The sequence below is a fragment of the Cebidichthys violaceus genome, unplaced genomic scaffold, assembly GCF_023349555.1.
Source record: "Cebidichthys violaceus isolate CVI_PGR_0920_01 unplaced genomic scaffold, fCebVio1.0.p SCAF_4, whole genome shotgun sequence".
NCBI classification, from domain to species: Eukaryota; Metazoa; Chordata; class Actinopteri; order Perciformes; family Stichaeidae; genus Cebidichthys; species Cebidichthys violaceus.
In genome coordinates, this window is record NW_027176594.1 from 1,677,031 (window position 1) to 1,698,009 (window position 20,979).

Sequence of the window (20,979 nt, forward strand, 5' to 3'; positions counted from 1 at the left end):
GGATAATGTGCATAAATATATTAAGAGACTCTGAAAGAGCCATAATGAGGACTTTTACTCTTTATACTTTGCTGCTGATTCACTTCTCCTCATCAGCTCTGTATCGATCATATCGACTTTATGTCACGTAACGTCTCACATTGTTGAACAAAGATATGACGGAGGTTCTAATAACTGGAGCGAAGGTCCACAGAGAGATGCTGTGCACTAACCCTAACCCAAGCGCTTCTGAACCCTGATTTGACTTTTGAATCTCGCATCAATAATCTCACTTAAACAGACTTTCATCGCATTATGAATATTGCTAAAGTGCAACCTCTCCCAGGCCGATACTGAGAGACTTATGCATTGCTTTTATCACTGGGCTTGATTATTGCAACGCTCTCCTCTCTGGTCTACCAGAGGAAAAGCTATAAATAAGCTGGAGCTCGGTCACAGTGCAGCTCGGCCAACAGCAGAAGGACAGCGCGTCTCACCTGTCCTAACGTCCCTTCACCGGCTGTCTGTCACGTTTAGAAGATATTTGAAGGTCCTTTTCACTCCCTTGAGGCTCACTTAAGGCGTGTTCTTAATGCTCCCCACGCTGGGACTCCAGTTGTTCCCTGGTATAAAGAACTATGGAGGCAGAGTTAGTGTCTGTGATGCTCTGGTCTGCCAAAGAACACAGTAAGCAGCTTCAACCAGCTGAACACATCTGCTCTCTTCACCATGGTTACCTGTCAGCTTCTCAAGTTGATTGTAAAGATAGTTAATTAGTTTATAGTCACTACATGGCCTCGCACCAGACTACCTCTCAGGAACGCTTTTAGTTTATGAACCAGGATTTCTAAATATTTGATTTCTTATTTCATTTATTTATTTTGTACAACTTTTCCATGATCAATTTATTCAGTGTTGTATTTTATTTATTTCTTATAAGAATTCTTTTAATCTTGATCCATTTTTTTATTTTACAACCCGACTGTAAACAAACCACCTGTGTGTGTTTGTATGTATCAGATTCTATGTTTTATTTTACAGTAGAGTAAACTATTTATTTGTAGACATTTTAAACCCCCAGTGTAAACAAGTGTTTTTTTATAAATTAGATTTTACATTTTGTTGTACATTATAGTTTAATATTGTATTTATTTCAGGACAAACACAACCCCACTAAAAACAAACCCCCAGTGTGTTTTTATACCACCTTAATTTACCTTTATTATTATTAAAATTAATTTGATTCTATATATTATATTATAGTATAGTATTGTGTTTATTTCAAGACATTTTAAAACATAAATCCACTGTAAACAAAGCCACAAGCGTGTTACCACCACTATTTTCTTAATATACTTTTACTTGTTCTACATACTTGAATTTATATGTTGTTGCATATTATGGTATTGAATATATTTCAGGACATTTTAAAATCCCCACTGTAAGCAGAAAACTGCTTATTTTAAGTTTGATTTATAATCGATTATATACGTTACTTTGTATTGTAGTATTGTAGTGTTGTAGTATTGTATGTGTGGTGTACTTATTGTTTCCGTCTTTACAGGAACGTTGTTTTATTAATCATGTGAGGGAGTCAGGAGGCGCTGTTCAGTCCCACCCTGAAACCAGCACCTGAACGCCTCATCCTCCCCTTCATCTACCGTCGGGCCTTTTCTCACGTTGACACACCGACGGGAGGCTTCAGTAGAAAACTACAAATCTGATCATCGATCGTTTTCTGTGGAGATTCTATTGATCCGACATCGTGCCTGTGGCCTCGCATACACCCGACACACACACACACACACACACACACACACACACACACACACACACGCTGACTCTCCATCGCCTCGGCTTCCTGTTCGATGTTCGCTGCGATCACTTGATTCGATCAGTTTCTAGCGTTTGTTTGTTTGTTTTCTTACCTGAATGTTGTTTTCTGTCCGGAGCCGAGCAGGATCCTCCTCCTCCACTCCCTCCGCTCCATCTCTACAGCATCAGCACCACTCTGACACACACACACACACACACACACACACACACACACACACACACACACACACACACACACACACACACACACTTCCTCGGTGTCTCCACGTTAAAGCTGCAGCCTCACAGCGCGCCCTGCTGGCACGGAGCCTGTTGAAGCGCTACACAAGTATTCATGTGGTTAAAGTATCAGCAGTACAAGTACACAAGTATTATTAGCTTAATGCAGTTAAAGTATCAGTAGTATAAGTACATAGGTATTATCAGCTTCTTGAAGTTTTGCAGTAAAAGTACTGAGAGACAGAGCTGCAGTGATTTTAGGAAAGTTGTATTTTAAAAAGCAGAAAACATTCAGATAAATGTAAAGTAGTAGAAGTATAAAGTACTTCTAAACTGTGCTTGCATACAGTACTTCAGTAAATGTACTCTTTATTTCTGCTGCTTGGATGCCAATGAGCTCAAACGCCTCATATAATCTCAACTCCACTTACTCGCTTGTTCTGGAGCTTTTGACCACATCACATGGTCTTCATCAGCTTATGAATATCAATATCATAGATGTATTTTACAGTTTTACAGTCACATACACATATCTGGCTCCCTTCATTTATTTTCCTTTTATAAAACTCGGCTGATTAATGATGCAATTAAATATAATGCATATTATATTATGACATTTCTTTGTGTCTTACTTCTCAATTAGAAATGACTTTAAATGCATCTTAACTTGATACTTTAACATGGTCTTTTGAGGACTACTTCCTGGATAAACTATTTTATATTAATTTGTAAGTTTCTTTAAGATCGTTATGCTTTTGGCAGATCTTGTCTTTTTATTAATAAAATATGAATGACATTTCAAATGTGCACACATTCCCACTGTGCCTTCTTTAGTCTCCTCACTATTCACATAAAGGAAACATTGAAAGTGAGAATCTTACTTTTATTTATTTTTTACAACAGTTTATTCATTTCATTTCATTTCAAAATGTATTTCAATTTTTCCTGATATTTCACGTTCTGCTGTGAAACTTCTGTTCTATAAAAAACAGACTTGTTTAGTTTTTTTTTTTTTTTTTTGCGTTTCTGCCACAAAGAGGTCAGAAATAAATAAAACATAAACAGTTTACATACTCCGTGTGTTTCTACACAGAGCTACAGGACAGATATATAAAAATATAACACTGGATAAACATCAGATTTAACATTTTGTATAAAAGTGTAAATAAATGATATGATCTGGTTCCCTTCATATATATATATATATATATTTGTACATTAACGTCTACACAGAGCTGAACGCCGGGTTTGCAAAGCTCCCGTTGGCTTCATCGTCGTTCTCAGCGAAGTCTTCGGGGTCGAGGTCGGCCTCGAACATCCGCTGCAGCAGAGCGTCCACCGTCCGGTACCCTGACGGAAAGAAACCGCTGACGTCATCATCATCATCATCATCATCATCATCATCATCATCATCATCATCCATAATCAATACTGTGAGCAACAGATCAAAGACACAAACGCTATTTTATTTTGTTAAACTCAACTGAACTGTGATATCTTTATGGGGTTTTTTTTTTATTGGTTATTTGGGAAAAAACAAATCTTAATTTTTTTTCCCCATTGTAGGATTCTATTGTTTATAGTTTCATAATAAAGGTTTCTGTGATCTGCAGGTGAAAAGACGTCTATTCGTTCAAACTGGACTAAATGTCTAAAACACAAAGTTTTAGATTTTGATTTCAAAAGCTGCTCAATGAGCATTTAGCTAAAAGGTTAAACAGGATGTTGTGGATCATTGTGTCGTTCACACCAAGTTCTATCAGTAAAATGAAACACATTGAACACACCTGGTGAGCAAAATGAAGTAATTCCAGTGAAGGTGGTCTGATTTTTATCTTTAAAATGTCTTTTGTCCAAAAATAAAATAAAATAAAAGAGTTGTTAAAGAGTAAAAGCTGCTCTCAAAGTTTTTGCTCTTCTGGTTCTTTGATCTACAGATCCCAACAGAGTCTGCCCTTTCAAAATAAAAGCATCCATTTGCTCCGACCCTCTTCTTGTCCTTAAAAATCGTAATGTCTTTTCTGTCTTTAACTGCTGCCTGCTGGTCTGACTGCTTCTTACTTTTTGAAGCGATTTTAAACATCAGGCCGGGTTTGTTGTTTGCCGATTGGCCGGTTCCCTGGTCGTTGTCGATGGTTTCCATGGCGTTCACCAAGTTATCCTCCAACTTCTCCCTGGTGCACAAAACAACACGGGAAAAAAACAGCTGAAAAAAAAAACATAATTCTAATAACCAAACTTTGTTTGATTTGTTTTTAGATGTTCCTCTGATCGTTGTTTTGTGCTTGGGGATTATTGAACCATTTTCAAAAATGGAAAATATACAACAAACAATCCTGTAAAAACGCTGGGAACCATTCCATTAAATGTTACATTTATTGTACTTGTCAGACTATAAAAGCTATTCAGCCTCTTAACAAATAAAGTGCTTTAAAAGGACCGTACCAGGGATTTTATTATCCAGTTCATCCTGTTTACTTTCCATAATTTTCTTTTTTTTTTAAATCAATCGTTCATGAGCGTTTGGATCGATTTCCTAAAAATATTATTTTATCCATCACAGTCAATCTTTAGGATTTCATATTTGAGAGTCTGATTGTAAAGTTTTGAAAATACTCTAAAAAACCCCACGAATACTGTGTTTTAGTACATGTTGGAAATCCCAAAGCAGTGGTACGGTCCTTTTATACCGGTCCACTAAACATAAGTTCTTCTTCCCAGAGCGCAGTGAGTGACGGGTCCTGGTGGTCTTTGGGACGTACTGTGCCACAGCCAGCTCCAGCTCCTCAATCTTCCTCTCCAGAGACGTCTGCAGGTCGCTCTTATCCACCGAATACTCCACGAAGAACGCCTCGAGGACGAACGCCACGAAGATGCTGAAAGAGCAGGAAGTGACACGTCGTCAGCCGCAGACGAGATTTTGTTTACGACAAATTGCGAGGATTAAATGTAATGCCGAGTAAGCGGTTCCTGACTGCAGACAACAATGAAGTGAAAGACACAGGTGATCTAAAAACAATAAGTTAGTCACACAGTGTCTTTGTCTCACTTCCCTCCTCCTCCTCCTCCTCCTCCTCCTCTTTAGTCTTACTTGATGATGACGATGACGACCATGATGTGGAAGAGGATGAAGAAGAGCTTGGCTGACATGTGGGTGACGGTGGCGAAGCCGCTGCTGAGCAGTGGAGTCGCGTTAAGGAATCACAGAGTTTAACATTTGAATCAATCCGAGTAAAGAAAATATTCCTAATCATAATAATATCCGTGAGAAGGGTTTACTCCACTACATCTCACAGGACAATACTGTGTATTTCACTACATATATTTGATAACTTTACTTTGCAGATTAATAATATAAAATATCATCAATAAATAAACAAAATAAATAGTTGAACAAGCTCCCCAGCAGTACGGAAATTAATTAAAATGAGCTTCTTTATCAACTGCAACATTAAAGTGATGAACAATGCATCAATTATTATAATTCAAATGTTTAATATATATATATATTATTATAATTCAAATGTTTTATATATATATATATATATATATTAAACATTTGAATTATAATAATAATATATAATAAATATAATAACAATATATAATAATATATATGATTCTTAAATGGGCCATTCTGCATAATGAGTACTTTGACTTTGGGTATTAGCACTATTTTGACTTTAGCACATTTTTGAATGAATGAATGAATGAGTTGCATTGATACTTTCAATCAAGTACATGATCAGAGTACTTCTACCACTACTAGTTTTATTTACATTCTGAATCATGTCATCTTAAAATGAAGTTTGCTTCCGTATGAAAGCAAAGAAAAGATGCAATAATTTGCATTAATAAGGCAATAATTTGTATTTTACAAGCAACTTCTACACCTTATTGTGTTACGAACTCACTTACAATAATCGGAATTTCACCGATCCAATTTTTCCATCTTGATTTGACTTTTAATTTTTTTATCTGATCATTTGATGGATTTCAATAAAGCTTTTTTTCCTTTCTTTTTGCCGTCAGCAGTCAGACACTACCAGCGGCTTTACTCCCTCGTGCGCGAGGCGTTCAGGTGAAGGATATCGTGCCACTGGTTGACCACGGTGAGCTCCACCAGCAGGATGTAGGACGACACCACGTTGTTGAAGTTGTTCTTGCAGTAGTTGAGTTGCGCGAAGGCCGTTCCTTTCAGCAGCGGGTTTCCACAGTACGCCTTCGCCGGGTCGCTGGAGTCCTCCTCGTAAAACTTCACCTTCCCCTTGAACAGCTCCATCCCTACCATGGCAAAGATGTAGTACACCACCTGAGGAGGCGGAGGAGGAGGATCGATCGGATCAGAACCAGATTCACCACCAGGACAAACTCAAAGCTTTTAGCCACTTTAGCCACGAGTCTCTTGGGTCTGTCCATCACTTTGGAACAGACTGAAATATCTTTAGATACATTGTGATGAAAAGTGGTTCATGCATTAATGTTCCCCTCAGGATGAATTGTACAAACTTTGGTGATCCTCTGACTTCTCATCCAGCGCCATCATCAGGTCAACATTTGAATGTTTCCGATACGACGCTTTGTGACCAAATACCAGAAGAATTAACGACATTCCCATCAGCCTCAGCTGTGCTGATAATGAGCTACCATTAGCTAGCATTATTAAACATTAGCATGTTAGCACGCTAAAACCAAGTTGGTGAACAAGGTCAACATTAAAGCTGCTAAACATCAGCACGCTAGCATCGCCATTGTGACGTAAGCATCTGCTATCCAATCAACTTACAATGATCAGCTGTCCAAATGTGAGGATCGCTGGTCCGATCCTGATCAGGGTGTTGATGATTGCACGAAACCTAACGGGGGATATAGTCCAGATGAGAGAGTGATGGTACACAACAAGGGGTCCTGCTGTCTAAAAGTAAGGCAGAGTAAAAAAAACCATACATTTCCTTCGTCTCATCTGAGTCCATCCCAGGTGTCCACATGATAAACTCGCTTGAGCAATGATGTAAAACTACAACCGTGTTTAAATCAGACAAAAAGTGCATTTAAAGATCAAACCTTTTAATGCTGTCCACCACCCGGATCAGTCTGAGGACTCGCAGGATGAAGACGATGTCCAGGATCTGCCGGCTGGTGTAATTTACCGCTACAACAGGGCGGACACACGATTACTCAGGTTGAAACTGGTTTAACTTTAAATCATGTTGCACCAAACTTTAAAAGTTTGAAATGACTAAAGATTCAATTTGAAACTCTCTTTAAACTTCAGTTAAATGTTTTCTCTGAGCGTATTCACCAAATTCTGAGCCGGCAAATCAAAGCTAACGGTGCTAACAGCGCTAACGGCGCTAACGGTGCAAACTGGGGCGAAAGTGCTGACAGAGCTAACAGTATTTACCCGAGGGAGAACCAGAAGGTGGGTGCTACGCTAGGCGACGCTGTCAGGTATCAGCTAAAAGATGTCATATGTGAGAGCAGTGCAGAGCTACCCAGTGGGGCACACTCACATGCACGAACATGAAAAACTTGAGGTTAAACTTTAAAAATGGCCGCTTTTTTGAGATGTTTTCAGCAAAAATAATGAAGTTCCTCGAAGAAAGCCAAGTAACAGAATAAACCAAATTGAGTTTTATGATGCTGCTGCTGCTGCTGCTTAAGTACAGAAGTATAACAAACTTACATGATGTCACGGCGGAGTTGACGATTGTGGCGATGAGAGCGGAGATGACGATGACGGTGTCGAACCTGAAAACACAAAACAAACGTTAGAAAACCGTAAAACCAGTTGAGCGTAAAGACTTTTTCCTCGACGGCGACGAAGCTGAAAGCAAAACCGGCGTTAGCTTAAATGAAGCGGGTGGTTTTTTTGGTCAGACATCGACGTGTTTAACGACAGAAACATTTCATGGATGTATTAAAAGATCTGTAGGCGCCGCCAGTCAACCTGTCAATCTGTCCCAGTGGTCACTCGAGGTACTGCAACAAACCTTTTTCCCCCCATAGACCTCTATTATAAAAGAGACATCTGTAACACTGTTCACAGGACGTCTCCAACTGGAAACAAGCTCAGTCATTACTCTGAGTTATGAATATTTAACCCGTGGAGGTTTGATATTTGTCGAGGGGTTTTCATGTGTGTTGAGCATCAATGTGGAAGCCACAAAACGATATTTTGGTGAGCAATTTAGTTCGATATCCAGTTCTTATTATACATCCATGAAACATACGAACGTATCCGACTGAAGTCACTGCAGCTGCACTGCTCACCAGCTGGGAGCGCAACAATGCCACTGAAAAGAAAGAAAACAACTTCAACAGCTGCAGCAAAAGAGTTTCAGCACACTTGGTGGTCCCTTTATTAGGTACACCTGCACAGTTTAATACAATACAACTATTCTGCCATAAAGTGATGGAGCTTATCATATCCAGTTGGTGTTGACTCGGTTATAGAAGTTCCAATTCAATAGAAAATAATAAAATATTTCAGAAACCGCTTGGCTGATTTGGGCAATATTGGATATTGGTTTTTCGGGTCTTTTCGAGGATGTTGATTCCATATTTTTCAAATTCAAAATGGCTGTTTAAATATATATATATGAATATAATGGGAAGGACACAGGATTAGAAACACCTCTCAATATAATGTGGTCCAGTACAATACCATCTTTTACTGTGACCTCACATTTTGTTTACAGGCTTCTGAGATTGTCAACAAAAACTGAACATTATGAACTTTGTAAAGGCAGATTATGTCATGGCAGAGCTGTTGTATTGCATTAGATTGTTACAGGTGTAGCTAATAAAGTTGTGTAAAAAAAAAAAAAAAAGTCTGAGAGAAAAAACAAAGTGTGAATGAGAAACCAAAACCGTGAGCGGCAAGTTGAAGTCCAGCTAGTGACCTCCAGTCACTGTTTCTACCTCGCAGTCAAAATACAGAGAACATCTGAAGACCTGAGAAGCTGTTTTTTGCTCACAGTTTTGGTTTCTCATTTTTTTGTCTTTGAGGTTTTGAATTAATCGTTTATGGCTTTTTCGTTAACACATTTTACAGTTTTTTTACTTTCAGAATTTTGTCCCTAAAACAGCTCCACAAAAAAAAAAGTGTTTTTTTTCTCCATAACGGCACAAAAACAACTCAATAAATTGCCGCCTCAAGCATCAGTGAGCTGGTCCAAGCGCTTACAGGCGTTCGACTGAAGAAGCAGCAGATGATGGAACTGGAACGTTTGTCACATACCTTGTGCTTATAATCTGGGACGAAGATAAGCTGTGTGAAATGGACGTGACACAGCTCATTGACTTTAGGTTAGGAAACGGTTTTCACTTTGACTTTTATCAGTAAGCGTTTCCCCTCATATTTTGGAGGATGTTCTGAAAAAAGACACTCATTTGAGTTTGAGATTCTACCAGACGCCGACAGCGGAGGTGACGTGAGGTGGACATGGTGTACGCCAGCTTTGTCCTCACCAGTTCCAGAAGCTGTGCCGGGAGAAGAACGCTCTGGGCTCGAACACGTAGAGCTTCAGCAGGATCTCCAGCAGGTAGAGAGCCAGGAAAACCCACTCGGAGTTAGCGATCAACGGATTTGCCTCGTCCAGACCGATGAACACAGCGTTCACCAGGATGATCAGGTCGTACACGATCACAAAGGCCCTGAAAGACACAACCACACACACACACACACACACACACACACACACACACACACAACTCAAGGCTTCATAACAGCAGTCCACAAACCAATTGGTGACGTCACTATGACAACGTCCACTTCTTATATACAGTCTGTGAGTGTAACCTCTCGACAATGCCGAGGCGTCATCTCATATTCATGGACTATTGTATTTATTACCTTTGTACAATCCCTAGAAAGACAGAAGTCAAGTATTTCATGCATTATAAAGAAAACGAAGGTTGAATATCCCAAATAAAATTTGATTAGGTTGGCAAAATATGTACTAAAATTAAGATTTTTAACACCGTTTCCAAAGCAACTAAAAAAAAACTGGCCTTCTTTGACCATTTGTTTGATAAAAATATACTTCACGCCAGAAATATATGTATTATTTACAGAATATATAAATCATTTTATAGATACCCGGCGCTACAAAGAAATCCGTTTTACAGACAGATAAAAACCTGTCCGTCTCACCGGTGCTGGATTAACCGGCAGAGGAGGCGGCTGGGGGCCGACAGGTAGAAGGCGGGGCATGCACTCTGGAGTGGGTGTGGCCTTGACTTGAGCGTGATCACCTCGATGTTCAGGAGGTCGGCCAGCTGGACGAACGCCACCTTACCTGTCAATCAATCGACCCAAAAAAATACTAAATCACAAACACCATGTAAAATATTGTTTTCTAGTTATTCTGATGACATAACGTTCAGTTTACAGACAATAACAGTCGTGTGTCTTCCTTAATGTTACCACTTCAGGGCCTGATCACCTGTGTGCAGGTGTGTTCTGATGTATCATCATCTCATTCACTGTACTCTGCGCCAAAGACTGATCAGAAACCTGGATCAGGTGTTTAAATGATGCCCCAGGATCCTGGTTTCTATTGGAGTGCTCCAGGTAGCATATCCATGTCTGTTAAAACCAGGATGTGATGTGCGACACATAACCAGGAAACGAGTGTTCATGTAAACACACTTAATGAGAGCAAACTGTAGACTGGACCGACACCTGCCGAGGTTTTATGGAGTGTTCAGGAACTCCTATTCAACTCGTAAAGTTGAGAGTTTACCGGCAGAAAGTTTCTCTTAAACAGCCGAGAAATAAAAATAGAGAATAATTACCACCGGGCATATCCACGTGACCTCCTCACTTTTATTGTTTCCTGACTTACAACTTTCAACTTGTTTGACATCAGCTATTACAGGGGGGAAGACTTTATGGCCCCGGTTAATGCCTGTCAGACCTCGGGACACAGCCTGACAGGAAGTCTGCAGACACTACTCAGGGGGGGAAAAAAACCCTTCGTTTGTTTAGTAGGATAAAAAAAAAAAAAAAGAATCTTCTTTTTTTATTTCTAGTAAGAAACCCGAAACAGACAGCGCACTTTGTAGTTAAAACAGACATAAACATTATTCTAATAGAGCATCAGGTGAAATAATTGACATTATTTTATTTTGATATGCTATTTAATGAAGTCCAGCACCATTACTATTTGTAGAATTTTGTATACAGGACTGCTTAAAAGAAATAAGACACACTTGTAATGAAATGTATGGATGATTGGTTGCTGGTGGATGTTGCAGCTGCCTCTGCTGGAACTGATTGGAGGCTGGCTGGGCCAAAGTGATGACTGAGGGTGGTGTTGACTGCCGCTTGATTGTGCAGCAAGATAAAATGTTTGTGTTCAAGTCCTTTACGGACCACATGCTGCCCGTGGTGCACCGCATGTTCCACAGATCAAATACATTTCATGTTTCCTCTTTTAACTGTGGGTGAAATAAACACCCGGCTGGTCTGCAGCTAACCTCTGTCTCCAGCCTCGTGCTTGTAAGGCAGGTGTGTGTGTGTGTGTGTGTGTGTGTGTGTGTGTGTGTGTGTGTGTGTGTGTAAAATGTTAATGCTTCAGGAGCTGCAGAGCAAACTTCCTTGTACAAGGTGCAGTGATAATAAAGGCATTCCAGTCTGTGTTATAGGGTTAGTTTATCATCAGTGCAGCAAGTTACCGTTATTATGGGAAGTGGATGAATGCATGATATAAATGGAGGAGTTTACGTCCTGCAATCAAAAACATAAACGTGAGGATTTTAAAAGACTGATCGCAGTATTTTTAGACTCAATATATTCAAACGTTACTGGTTTTAGACCAACGGATAATTAGCGATTTCTCCACCAGCAGCATCTTAGTCTTTGAAACAGCATTTAGACGTTAATGTTGGGAAAGTTATTAAACTCAAATGACTTGATCCGTGACTGCACTCCAACTTTACAGGACAATTGGCATTAAAGTTTACAAAAATGTTCTTACTTTTAAGATAGGTTTTTAAGTAATTGATGACAAGTATGTATTGCGATTATTAGTATTGTGAAGTATTCGACATGTTTTGCCTCTTATCTTATATTTGTGTGCTAATGTACAACAGTTCCCTCTGGAATGTAGAGGAGGAGAAGCATAAAGTACTAAAAAGTACTCGAGCAAATGTACCGAGTTGAACCACACGCTCAATGACATTTGACTCACACATCAGATGCAGCTGAGCACTAAGCGTGTTCCTCTAACCTCTTCATAAAGCGTGTGATGGAGTGAAACGGTCACCGTAATAATGTGGAACAAACTAAGTTTTGTCCGCCTGGCTTCGTGCGATATCTGCTCTTCTGCTCAGTTCGTTCTCAGAATAAAAGTTGAACTAGATGATGAAGCAGAGTTGGACTTCCTCCATGTGGAGGATGAGTGTGCAGATACTGACTCTGCAGAAAGCTGGGGGATGTGGTCCACCGGACGGAGAGCTGCTGCGGTCGCTGGTCGTGGCCAGACGGCAAACCTCCGTGTTCTTAAAAGTTAAGTCGATGCGGAAGCGTCTTAAAAGCTGCATTCTCTCTACTGGCCATCAGGGGGCGACTCCTCTGGTTGTATAGAAGTCTATGAGGGAAACGACTCTACTTCTCTCTTGATTTATTCCCTCAGTAAACATTGTAAACATGAGTTTATGGTCTCAATCTCTAGTTTCAAGTCTTCTTCAATACAGCATGATGTGTGTGTGTGTGTGTGTGTGTGTGTGTGTGTGTGTGTGTGTGTGTGTGTGTGTGCGTGTGTGTGTGTGTGTGTGTGTGTGAGACCCACCAATGAACCCCTGGTTGTTGTCGTCGGAGACGCTCCACAGCAGCTCTCTGTGGGCGTTGCTGATGTTGGGCTGGACAAGTTTGACGATTTGGTTCCAGTTAGCCTGGTTCACCACGGGCTCCCCGCCCTCCGCCCTCTGCTCCTGCAGCACGGCAAACGCTCGCACCATCTTGTGCCTTTTGGTCCTCACCAGCTGCCGTACCTCCTCCTGGCGGAGCGAGAGAACAGCTAGTTTATTCTAAAAAGCTGAGGTGTTTTGTATCTTTTTTTCCTCAATTAGCGCTTGAAGTGGAGCCGTTTTAATAGTTTGAACAGTTACATTAAATATTATGTTTACATGGCGTGTTTCAGACGTCATGTAAACTCTCTGTCAGACCGTCGCACCTTCAGGTATTTCTTGTAGTTGTTGTAGACGACGGCCAAGAAGACGGACATGAAGATGTAGGTGTTGATGAGAATGTACAAGATGAAGAAGATGGCGAAGACGAAGCTGGCGTTGTACGCCGGCATCCTGCCAGACGAGAAGCAGAAGACAAAAAACATGCAGATAAACAGATACGCGTTTCAGAGAGAGTCACTTCCTTCTTCTTTTCCGTGAGAGCTTCTGAACACGAGAACGTGTCGATGGACACAAGAAAAGAGTCGCTTACAAAAGTTCATAATAATTCATCCACACAGAAAAGAACAAAGCAGCATCTTTAAAATGATGGCTGCCGCAACGCAGAATATGAAAATATTGTAATTCAATTCAACTAAAATTGTTTAATTGGATTTGAAATGTCTTGCTGTGTGGAAAAAAAAAACGTCCTCCTTTTCATCAGGAAGTACAAAAATACGAATTTTTTAAAATACTTCAGAGTTTCTAAATGTTTTGGACGATTTGAAACGTCGAGCTAAAAGGGGTGAAAGTGAAGCGGGCGGTGGAGCCGTGGACCAGGCGAGTGAAGACGCGGTGAAGAGAGTCGGTCTTAAAGTCTCACATGACGTCGGGGCTGTTGGCCGTGGTGACGAGGACGTACAGGTCGAAGACGATCTCCAGGTAGTTGGTGAAGTACGGAGCTCCATCGATCGTCTTCAGACCTCTGCACAGACAACACACACACACACACACACACACACACACACACACGATCGGTCGTCTTCATGAAGTGCTGTTTTTATTACAAAACTTGACATAAACACTGAGATTTCGTCAGGCAAATGATTCATTTCTAAATTAGGAAAATGAATTAGCAACACCTCTTTTAATTTCTTAAAACAAATCTCTATCCTTCTGGAGGCCGTCTGACTCGTTCACAGCTCATTCAAAGCTGTTCATGCGTGTCGGATTAAAGAATGACTGATTCTCACCGTTTGCCCAGCAGCTTGAGCGCCATGAGGGAGAAGATCAGGAGGCTGAACATGAAGAGCAGGAAGACGTAGAAGATCTGAGGCAGAGCGTTCCGGATGCTTCTGAACGCTCTGCGGAGCTGAACACAAACAAACAAGAGTTTATGAAGGAGGACGGGAACGCTCCGTCCTCGTCCACATAACGCAGACGACCAATTAATGATGCGTTCAGGCGCCGTCGGCTCAAGAGAGTCAAACATTTGGAAGCAGGAAGTTTAAACAGCAGAGTTCAACTGAACACATTTGATTAAACAGGACAGATGCCAGTACACTTATAACACACTGCTGCACGTTTACCTGTGAGACACCTGAACACACCTGAACAATTATTTTCTCGTAATATTTTTTAGCTATGCAAGTGACCAACTCAGGTTAATAATTGGTGCGTTGCTTTCCCACAGTTCCACTATTATCATCAATATTCAAACATTCGCAATTATTTATGTAGTGGAAGAAAAAACACACACACACACACACACACACACACACACACACACACACACACACACACACACACACACACACACTGAAGTGTCTCTCTTCTCAAACAAAACTATTAAAATAACCTCAAAAGTTGATTTCCATGACAACATTATTAGAACGGGTGAGACAGGTGAGACAGGTGAGACAGGTGAGACGGGTGAGACGGGTGAGACGGCTTACCTGCCGTCCCTCTGTGACGTTGACCAATAGCAGCGGGCGCAGCACTCTGGACCAGCGGACAGCGTAGCAGTCTGTGGCTACCAGCGCTTCATAGATGATCATGTCGACCAGAGTGAGCTGGACGACACGCAGAAGTCAAACATAAACAGTTCATTTGAATGTTTAATACAAATTAAACATAGTCGGCACATTGCAGTTTCTCGTCATTTCTGAAAGGTTTTCCTGCATTTTTTGTTTCTTTAGGTGGAATCGGTTTTAATTTCACCTCCGTGTTTTAAATGTTTCCAAACATGAGTTAGTCAGTTTGTGTTTTGAGCAAAATAACTTCATGATTCAAGTGGCTACCTCACTGAGTAACCAGGAAGCCGCTTTGCTTTTAAAAAAGAAAAAAGGTGCTGACGGGGCAACATCTCCGGCTAAAGGTTGTTTCACAACAACAGACAGAAAGTCTTCTCAGCACATTCTGAATCTGCAGCTCACAGACAGGAACTCTGCTCACAGCTAAAACCGGGAACTGCTCCGGGTTCAAGCAGCACGACTCATCAACTGTCACCAGGACGGAACCTTGACCCGAGCCGCAACACTTCACAGTGACTCCCTACAGTTGTTCTGGTTTCTGTTGTTCTGGTTTGAGTTGTCAGTTGTTCTGGTTTCAGTTGGTCTGGTTTCAGTTGTTCTAGTTTCAGTTGTTCTAGTTGTTCTAGTTCCAGTTATTCTAGTTGTTCTAGTTCCAGTTGTTCTAGTTCCAGTTGTTCTAGTTGTTCTAGTTCCAGTTATTCTAGTTTCAGTTGTTCTGGTTCCGGTTGTTCTGGTTCCGGTTGTTCTAGTTCCGGTTGTTCTAGTTGCAGTTGTTCTAGTTGCAGTTGTTCTAGTTCTGGCTGTTCTAGTTCTGGTTGTTCTAGTTCCGGTTGATCTGTCGGTAAAAAGCTTTTTCTGTTTTTCTCGTTTTTGTTTCTTTGCAGTACCCTGAGTGGCCACTGGTTGACAGAGAGGCTAATAAACATCCAAGTTATTAACAGATTTACCGAGTTCAGTTTCCTCCCCCCCCCCCCCCCACCAGACTAACGATGATGTTGATAAGCCCCGCCTACCACAAGGATGACGATGATGCAAATGTTTTTGGGATCTTTCCAGAACTTGTCTCGAGGAATCACTTTGGCGTAGTGAACGAGTCGAAGGGTGAAGACGAGCAGACAGAGCAGCTCCACCAGCATGGTGTACTGAAAGAAACAATAGCATACACACACACACACACACACACACACACACACACACACACACACACACACACACACACACACGACGCATGCGATTCTAATGGATCGTCTCAATCACTGGTCTGTGGTACTGGTCTAAACTGGTTTCACTCCTTTTTGCCCAAAGAGACTGTTAGTGTTGCAGATGGTGACTTTAAATCCTCCTCAGTCTGTTGTAACAAAACATTAAAGATCAGACGGTCATGGCCACATAATATACTCGTTTTAAAATGGCTCTAAGACGTCGATCAGAAATCAAAAATGATCGTTGAAAATAAAATCGGTGAACTGTAAACCCTCAGTGTTTGTTTATAATTGTGTAAATTGAGGAAGAAAACCACACACAAAGCTTCTTCTGTCTGCAGAATTAATGTAGATTGTTTTTCTTACAATGAAGTGCAGATCAAAAGAAAGGAAGTGTGAAAACAGAGCAGCGTTGGTGTGTCAGACGGCGGCGGCCATCTTACCAATGTAGACACAGGGAAGACGGCCGGCTCCTCGAAGACGGCCAGAGACAGATCCACCACGATGAAGAAGAAGAGGAGCACCTTAGGGATCCAGTGATTGTAGCGCAGATACAGTCTGGACACACACACACACACACACAGTCGTGTTTTCATGACTTTTGGGGACATTACATTGACTTACATTCATTTCCTGAAGACTAATCCAAAAATAACTTCACTCTAACCTAAGTCTTCACTGTAAACTGTAATGATTTACGTTTTGGGGACATGCAATTGTCCACAGTTTTGGCCCCTCCAAAAAGGCGGGTCCCCACAATGTGACTGTGTAATCAGACTTATGTCCCCACAATGTGACTGTGCAATCAGACTTATGTCCCCACAAGACACACAGCAGCCTCTAACTGATCACATAACAGACGTGTTGAAGACAAAAGATGCCGCATCAGTGAAGACACGTCAACAACACTATTCTCTGTTCTTCTGTAATTCTTTCTGACTTCCTGTCAGTGGCTCTCAGCTCCAAAACGGTTGGTTCCTACTGCAGATGTAAATCTTTAAAAACACACTTATATTGTTTGATTTAAAAAGAAAAGTCTCTGTAAAAACAGCTGGTCTTTGTAGTTTTTAGTCAAACAAACAGGAGGAGAAAGTGGATTTGTTGGGCACTATTTTCAGCGGCGGATTAATCCACATTTGGTGCTTTAGTGAGTGGCAGCAGGACGGTGTGTGTGTCTGTGTGTGTGTGTGTGTGTGTGTGTGTGTGTGTGAGTGAGAGATTGAGTCAAAATAAACTACAGAGTGTGTTTTTATGGTGATGAAGGAACATGTCCCCCAGTGACAAAGTGAGGCCAAGGTTTAGCATCAGCGGTTCTGAGATGTTCTGTTGTGATGGATGGAGTTCAATATGAGATATATATATATATATATATATATATATATATATATATATATATATATATATATATAATATTGATTAAAAAAGGCGATGAAGCGTCCGGATTATAAATGTGCATGTCTCACCTCACAGACTGAGGCGACGTGTCAAAGTAGATGTTCCTGTTGTACTGAGCGTCCGACACATAGATGGCAGCCAGGTCAAAATCCTGAAACACACATTTATCAAAAGGATGAAGCATTTTCATTTTCCTCAAGCTCATATATATATAAAAAATACAAGCTATTATATATAATATAATTTATATATATTAATAATATATATATATATATATATTAATAATATATATATATTATTAATATATATATATATATATATATATTATTAATATATATATATATATATATTAATAATATATATATATATATATATATATATATTAATAATATATATATATATATATATATATATATATATATATATAAAAAACGCTTTACACTTTATTAAGATGATGTTGTAGTTGAATTAAAACCTCTATGTCAGTGTCAACAGACATGCCTCAGCTCCATTGGGGCAGAACTTACCTCACAGCTGTTGAATCGAACTATTAATTGATCGACAGAAAATAAAATAGCAAATATTCTATTTTCCTCTTTCTAGAAAAACACAGCGATTGTTATTTATTTACAGTGAACTTAACGTCAAACAACAGACGCAACAACTAAATAAATCATCTTGGACTCTTATCATATATTTATTTGAATTTTTACAAATTTTTACATTTTAAATCAATTAATAACAAATCTACAGATTATTCGACAATGGAAATAATGGTTAGTTGTTCCTAATAAAGTGGCTACTGAGAGTGTAAAACTGTCTGACAGGGTAAATTAAATAGATTTTAACACTTCTAAATATATTTAAAGGATATAAAAAAGGGGACAATTGTGTTTTAATCATTCACATATTTAAAACGAGTCATTCAGCCAGCTGTCCATCTTTAGCTCTCAATGAGACTCTTCTAACAGTTTGAGCAGCAAAGATGGAACAGAAAAAAGAAGCAGCTGAGGTCTGTCAGAGTTTAATCACAAACATACTGGAAGTGTCCTCTTCACTGTCTAACTGCGTTATGGTGCAAACGGGACAAAAGTCCACGAGTTTACTGCTGTCATGTGAAATAAACGTGCATGTCGAACAAATGAGTCGAGTTGGTGCAGATCATCAGCTGGGAGCGCGCGCTCAGACTCTCACCTCTTTGCTTTTCGCAGCATTTCCTCCGTTCGGGATTCCTTTTCCTGCAGACTCATCAGGAATGTCCTCGCTCTTGTCTGGCTCGGACATCTCTCAAACTTCTGACACGATTAGTCCCCCACCCAAAAAAAAAAAAAAAGTTCTAAAAGTTGTCCTCACGCTCCTCGAAGAGTTTGCAGACTGAGTCGGTCCGAGGCGGAGGTGTGTTTTTGTGTCGCCGCAGGACAAAAAGTCCAAACTTGTTTCTTGAGTTGTAAACGTCACGGCGGAGCGTCCATCTGTGAGGATCCACATCACATGTTTTGCTCTCTGATGCACGTTAACGGGTCCGTCCGACCTCCACCAGGCTTCTTCTGTCTGCCTCTGAAGAGATCCGAGGGTCTTGCTCTAATAAACCCCAGGATGCATGCTGCCTTCACTGACCCGAGGAAATATGGAAGGAGAAAGTTGCAGTTACGTGGTTGCAGGCTCGTGACTGTAAACGATTAACTCTGCGATTTAAATATTTTTTAATTCCCGAGGAGGTCATTATTATTATATTTCTTTTTCCACCAGTGAGCGACAAGACTCTTTTCAATTTTGTTTTAATTTAATGTTTGAAAAAAATAAATCAATATTCAGACGGCAAACTGACCTTTGATTAAAATATGAAGTGACAACACAAACAAAAAAATAACAAAATATAACAACTAACAAATATAAGATTATAGAGCCACATTATTATGTAACCTAATCGTTCAATCATTTCCATTTTGGTGATTTTCTGTTACATTTTTAAAAATGTTTTCTCAAATTGCTTCTCCTGTTTGACTGGGTGAAGCTCGTGCGTTGCATTCAGCTCGATTTTGTGTCAACACTCGTTTGTCCGACTTTAATCGGATAAATTGAAGGCAGCACGAGGCCCCATGTGACTCACAGCAGCAGGATAACGGAAACGGAGGAAGAGAGACGTCCAGAGACCAAAAAGCACTGAGTGGAAATAAAGAAGAAGGGAGTCAACGACGTTGTTCACGTGAAAGGAAATATCCACCTTAAAACGCATTTTAGACTGAAGATTCATATTAAAAATATTTATTCTCTCAATTTCTTTATCAAACACAAATTAGTAGCACTCAACAGGAAATCTTTTCTTATTTTATGAGAAAACAATTTAAACATCAGAGCCAAACACTGACATTAAAGATTTGTAGTATTTTCATAAAAAAAACTAAATCATCACTTTTTTATTTTAGGGTGTAATTTCCCTTCAAGGCATTCATATGCAGATAAATAATCTCTTAATATTCCTGTTTGTGAATCTCCTGGTTCACTTCTTACATTATTAAAGTATGCACTTATTACATTAATCATAGTTTGAATAAAAGTGATTTAACAAGCTTATCACATAAAACGTTCACCTCGTAATTCTTCCCAGAATTAACTCAAACTGTAAATATGTTTTTAATACATATATACGTTATGTGCGATTCAAAGCTTAGTGACAGAAAGCCACCAGTCATCTCATCATTTCCTTAGTCTTGTATTTATGAGAATAAAACAGCTGCTGAGGATTTTCTTTCTGCAACAAAGTGAGAATCTGAAGTCTTCAATGTTTCTGTCCGTTTTAAACTTTGCATACTATTTCTGCATTTCTGTGGATCTGCTGCCTCCTGCCGGTCACTCTGCAGTATGACACTCTGGTTTGCTGCCAGCTGTGAGCAAAATCATCTGAACCATGAAAAGCATTGGACGGACCTACAAAGAGCGCAGCACAATGATGCTTTTCTTTCCATCAAGCCACTTAAAAGGGCCAGTGTGTAGGTTTTAGGGGAATCTCTAGCAGAAATGGAATAAAATACTCATAACTGTTTTCATTATGGTATAATCATCTGAAACTAAGAATTGTTATGCTTTCGTTGGCTTAGATTGCTTCATATCTATATACGGTGAGGGTCCTCTTCACACTGTCCGCCATGCATCCCAGATGGAAAAAAACAACAACCTCTGGCTCCAGAGACGGCCTTTCCCTGTTTTCGTGTCGGCCACCGTATCTCCGCTACACGCTTGGCACACGGGACAAGTTTCAGTCGGTTGCAATATACAGCCTCGCCGCTAGATGGCGCCAAATCCTAGAAGACTTTCCCGAAAAAACATGTCCTCCTTGCACTCCTTTTTCAGTTCAGGTCTTGTTTTCGATGCCCAAATGTAGTGTCGCTGTCCAGGCTCCATATACCACCTTTGTACTTTTT

The 20,979-nt window shown here is 40.1% G+C and overlaps 2 protein-coding genes across 3 annotated transcripts in view; both read right to left on the reverse strand.

Annotated features, from left to right (window-relative positions):
* ttbk1a (tau tubulin kinase 1a) overlaps positions 1-2,058 on the reverse strand; it is a 41,751-nt gene extending 39,693 nt beyond the window's left edge. Inside the window, exon 1 of the mRNA XM_068726742.1 lies at positions 1,908-2,058. The gene's annotated coding sequence lies outside the window, so the exon portion shown is untranslated. The remainder of the gene's footprint in view (positions 1-1,907) is intronic.
* An 838-nt stretch (positions 2,059-2,896) lies between these two features.
* Positions 2,897-19,102, reverse strand: tpcn3 (two pore segment channel 3). 2 transcript variants are annotated; one of them, XM_068727630.1, is made up of 20 exons: positions 18,752-19,102; positions 17,626-17,708; positions 16,606-16,720; positions 15,974-16,102; positions 14,883-14,999; positions 14,181-14,299; positions 13,811-13,912; positions 13,215-13,341; positions 12,831-13,038; positions 10,190-10,334; positions 9,505-9,690; positions 9,275-9,304; positions 7,718-7,782; positions 7,096-7,183; positions 6,818-6,887; positions 6,124-6,343; positions 5,126-5,216; positions 4,797-4,910; positions 4,096-4,208; positions 2,897-3,384 (listed from the first exon to the last, which is right to left on the reverse strand). In XM_068727630.1, the coding sequence occupies exons 1-20, from the start codon at positions 18,839-18,841 to the stop codon at positions 3,260-3,262; spliced, it is 2,337 nt and encodes a 778-aa protein (XP_068583731.1). In that variant the 5' UTR covers positions 18,842-19,102; the 3' UTR covers positions 2,897-3,259. The 2 variants fall into 2 exon arrangements, with proteins under 2 accessions (XP_068583731.1, XP_068583732.1); XM_068727631.1 differs by lacking the exon at positions 9,275-9,304.
* Between the last annotated feature and the right edge of the window lie 1,877 nt (positions 19,103-20,979).